Source organism: Mesitornis unicolor, unplaced genomic scaffold, assembly GCF_000695765.1.
Source record: "Mesitornis unicolor isolate BGI_N332 unplaced genomic scaffold, ASM69576v1 scaffold29705, whole genome shotgun sequence".
In the NCBI taxonomy this organism is placed as follows: domain Eukaryota; kingdom Metazoa; phylum Chordata; class Aves; order Mesitornithiformes; family Mesitornithidae; genus Mesitornis; species Mesitornis unicolor.
Window position 1 is genome coordinate 27626 of NW_010183963.1, and position 4584 is coordinate 32209.

The 4584-nt window shown below is 33.2% G+C and overlaps 1 protein-coding gene across 1 annotated transcript in view; it reads right to left on the bottom strand.

Annotated features, from left to right (window-relative positions):
- Window positions 1-490: 490 nt before the first annotated feature.
- LOC104540493 (aldehyde dehydrogenase, cytosolic 2) overlaps window positions 491-4584 on the bottom strand; it is a gene marked incomplete at its 5' end in the record, with an annotated part of 6487 nt that continues 2393 nt past the window's right edge. Inside the window, 2 exons of the mRNA XM_010184318.1 lie at window positions 491-873; window positions 3150-3224. Of these exons, the coding sequence (XP_010182620.1) occupies window positions 801-873; window positions 3150-3224 (148 nt within the window). The remainder of the gene's footprint in view (window positions 874-3149; window positions 3225-4584) is intronic.

Consider the following 4584-nt stretch of genomic DNA (forward strand, 5'->3'; position numbering starts at 1 on the left):
TACTTATCACTACAAAGCCAAGTACTGGCTCTTTGCAAATTGTCCAGTGTTCTGTGTGTTCATATTTTTCCATTTGTAATACTGTTAAAGAGTTAGGGACTTTAGTCTCCATATAACAAATATAGTATACTTCTGATTACCTAAACACAGCTTTGGGACAGTGTTCCCTCTTTAAGAATATAAAATACATGCTACATAGTGCCCAGGGGTAAAACAGAGTAATAGAAAAAAAATAATGAAAGGAGCAATATCAGGTTTTGAAGGTGAATTTCAATACTTTTTAATATTTTCTAGATTACATTTGTGTAGAATGATGAACAAATTCAGTACTCTAAGAAATATATCTGAAAGTCATCTATTATTTTTGAAAGATACAGAAAAGTATATATCTGTTAATTACTTATAAGTGCTTTTGTTAAGGCCACAAAGAAAGAAAATGCATAGAGAGCTTGTCATCTAACACTTAGAAGAGTACATAAATTTGAACTGTACCTGTAGGATATATTGAAAGGGAATATTTTCATAGCACTACAGAGACCTTTCACTAAAAAAGAAAAATATTTCTTTCTGAACATGAACTTCAAAATTAGATAGCTATGTACCAGGCATGAAAATTTCCTTTCCTCAGTTAGTCACAAAAATTTTTCTACATTATTCTTTATATTGTTAATGTAAGCAAGTACCTCCTATACAATCAGAAAGCAAAGAGGTTAATGAATAATTTGGGATATAAAACTTCTCAGAATTCAGATAGCCTTTTCAGATTCATTTGAAGATGCTAGACTGCACATCAAACAGCATTATGAGTTCTTCTGTGGGATTTTGATTGTGACAGTCTTAACTTCTGTGTATTCATGAAGGCCATATTCTCCCCTAGATAAAAGAGAACCAAGAGTCATATTTATGCTAATGCTTTTTATATGAGTTTTGTCCTGGATGGGATTTTAAGTGGTGCTATGCAATTGGCCAGATATATAACAAGTGTACTGGATATATTCAGAAGACATATGTGCAGCTAGTGCTGTTGGAATCATTTAGAAAAGCTGTAGCAACTGTTTCCTGAGAGAAGTGGGAGAGAAAGCAATTTCATTTCTGTGTGAAAGAATGGCATTTATTCAATTTGGTGCACTTTTAAACTGGGCTTCTGTGTACCAAATCAGGCACTTGTTAGGTCTTCACAAGCATGCTCAACAAATTATTTGCAAACACTTTCCTATGGTGTCAAAAATTTTCTCCAGAGTCAAAGAATAGACACTTCATCTCAAGTAAAAGGTGGACATAATTAATCCACTATGAAATCTCCAGAAAGTGAAAAACATTTAGAAGTTCTTACTGACTATCAGTGTGATTCCACCTTTATGTTTTACCTGATGAGATGAAGCTTCCTTGTGTGCCTTGAAGTTTGATATCTGATTCAGTCAAACTATTTAGATATAATTGATTATTTTATAGAACAAGGGTTTGCTACAGTATAACATTATACTAATCTCACTGCCATCTTATTAGATACATATGAATGCAAACCAGAAATCTGCACTCAGGACTCTCGTGCTGTCGGAGAATGTTTAATGATTCTCTTCATTTTGAAAAGGCAGTTAATATGTGACATTCAGTAATTTAATTCCTAATAGTTTTATTATTCCAAGAATTATACAGGGAATGTTATTCTGGGATTCAAGGTAATCAGTGTCTTGACACACTGACTTCCTGATTAGGTAAGAGAAGTTGTTTTACATATCTTTCTGCCTCTTCTCAAATTGATTGCCACATGTTTTAAAAATGTTTTTCCATGCCAGACACCCATCTGGTCTTAATTCCTTCCTTGCCCTTTAGCAGGAATATTTTTATTGGTCCACTCATTGTGATTTTGAACCTAGCATTAGGGAAAACTTAATTTGCACAGAAGCTTAACTACTTCAAAATGCACTGTTATAGAGAATGTTAATCTTTATGATAGCCAATTATAATTTCCCTCTTATTTCCAGCAATTAAATCCCTAAAATATTTCTGCAAGGGTAGTTCAGAATTTATGATCTCCCAGTTTTTGACACTGAGCAAATGCAAAACAGTTCTTGACAGTATCTGCCTAAATTACCGGGTTTTTCTCATTTTAACATTTTCTAAAGCTCTCAACACTGGCGTAACTCTGTTTTCTTTGAAGTCAGTGGGGTCTTTGCCATCAAGAGCAGATTGAGTCCAGTGATGAGCAAGCACTAAAATCCTAGCCTTTATCTCTTAAAACAAAAAATGAAAAAAAAAGAGAAAAAGAAGGTCTGAAGTCCATATATATGTTTTTAATTACTTCCATTATTTGTTAAAAGCATTATGCATTTGACTTAATAAAAAGGAAAACATAGACTTTGATTCTTACTCATGGTTTTAAAAAAAATTATTTTTCCAATTGTATGGGATTATTAACTAAGGACTGTTTGTGATTTATATTTCAAAAAGCTGAGAAGACATAATTCTACATAACATAATGAACATGTATGATATAAAATGTTTGATGATGTAGCACATTACATGATTCTCTTGCTAATATGAAAATCAGGATGAATACAGGTAAGACAGGACATGATTGAAATTGAAACTGTACTAAACCTTAGAAGTTTGAAAGAATGTTTCCAAGACACTTCTTGTTTGGGAAAACACCAAAGGTCTGAAGACTACAGCGGACTATTTTTATCATAACTTTTGAACAATCTGGAAGGTACTGTTAGAGCACTGTGGTCACAAGACCTTTAAATTGAAAACCCTTTTTAAAATCAAGGATTTTGAAATTTCTTATGTTTTCAAAAACCTAGCACTTAAAGGGAATTCCACAAACTACATATACATATATCTTCATGAAAATGACACTTCCTATATATGTGCAAAAACTGTAAACCATAAACACAATGACCAGTTTTACAAACCAGTAGACTGCAAGCTACTAAAAATGGTCATTAAAGAAATGTGTATCTCTTATTGGTTTTATAGAGGAATTCTATACTTGATGTTGTCTCTGACAACATGATGCCTCTAGATACTATATAGACTAATATGACAAAATATCAATCTAGACATCGTAGTTATGAATGTTTAAAGTTGGGATTTGGAATTTCATTTAGCATTTCCTGTGAATCTACATTTTTAGAAGTATTACTTACATTTCTCGTCCATTTCCTGACATCTTAAATCCTCCAAAAGGACACTGAGCAGACAATGCACTATAACAATTAACCCTGGAAGCACAGGATAATTACATTTGAGACTGTGAAACAACTTTTTTCACTTTTGAAAAATGAGTATTTTTCTGTTGACTATAACAACTTATAGCGATATTCACAAACTATACCTGAGTAATGTATTTGCAAAAATATGTGTAGTTCAAGGTACAGAGAAGCAAAGTGTTATGAGAAACTGCACTTATGATAATGGTTATAATACTCATAAAGGGTCTTCAAGCAGAGTGACAGTCATATTTTTCTCTGATAATATTCCTTCCCAACTACTGTATGAGTTCTCAAACCACAGACTAGTCATAGATAAATCTGTTGCAGGTACACTTCCTATAGGTAAATTTAGAATCATTTCAGTTTATACTTAAGAAGTTTTGTGTGGTGCTATTCAATGTTAAACTGTATTCTGCATTAAGGTTGAAAATCAAAATACAACAATATGTTAGAAAGAAATTTCACAAAGGAATGTGTAGTATGAAGAGTTTCGGTACAATGTGTACACTCCTCCCTAGCTGAGAAGCAATTTTTGTCTTGCAACATTGTCAAATCAAATATCTTCTATTTTAATATCTTACAATTTGTCCTGCTGCCAGTCTACTGATTTCAACAGAAAAAGTTCTGCTCATAGTTAAAGATTCCTAGACAGACCAGAAATCATGTAAGACTAAAACCCAAATATTCCACTTTTATTTTAAACTTTCTTTCATTTAAAGAATTCCAGCTACTAAGTCAAAATTGTTAACTTATTTTTAGAAAGAGTATGTTTTTAGATCACAGGATCCGAGAAATAATTTGTGTTGGTTACAACTCCTTTCAGATAAAATGTAAATTCGACACAGGTTTTGTGTTCAAGTAAAATTAGTTGTTCTGTTTCTGATGCATTGAGACAACTGTAGGGCAATGCAGGTCTCTTGTCAGTGACAGTCATTAGATTCAGTCTTTGCTCCTTCAAACTTTCACTCCTGCAGTTCTCAGCCTTTGCCTTTCCAGCTCCATTCAGATTGTGTCTTTCTTTTCTATCTCTGGAAATAGTTGTCCTTGTACTTGTAGCAGTTCTTCCCCACTTTTGTTTCCTTCCTTCCTTCAACCACATTGTCAGTCACAAGTGAATGTTCTGCCCAGGTTAGTGGTCACAGAACTTCAGATTTACACAGAGCAGAAAACTATTCCTGCAAGTTAAGTATGCATTGGGCTATTCCCAGGTCTTAAATGGAAAGGGAAGTGACACTCACACTACATTTCTTTTTGTCTCCCTTCCCTTTGAGCAAGTCAATTTCCTTTTATGGACTAGTTTACAGGGCGGTTGTGGGCAGACTTAGTAGTAGTATTTATTTAATATCATATTAAGTATGAAAAGGTGAGG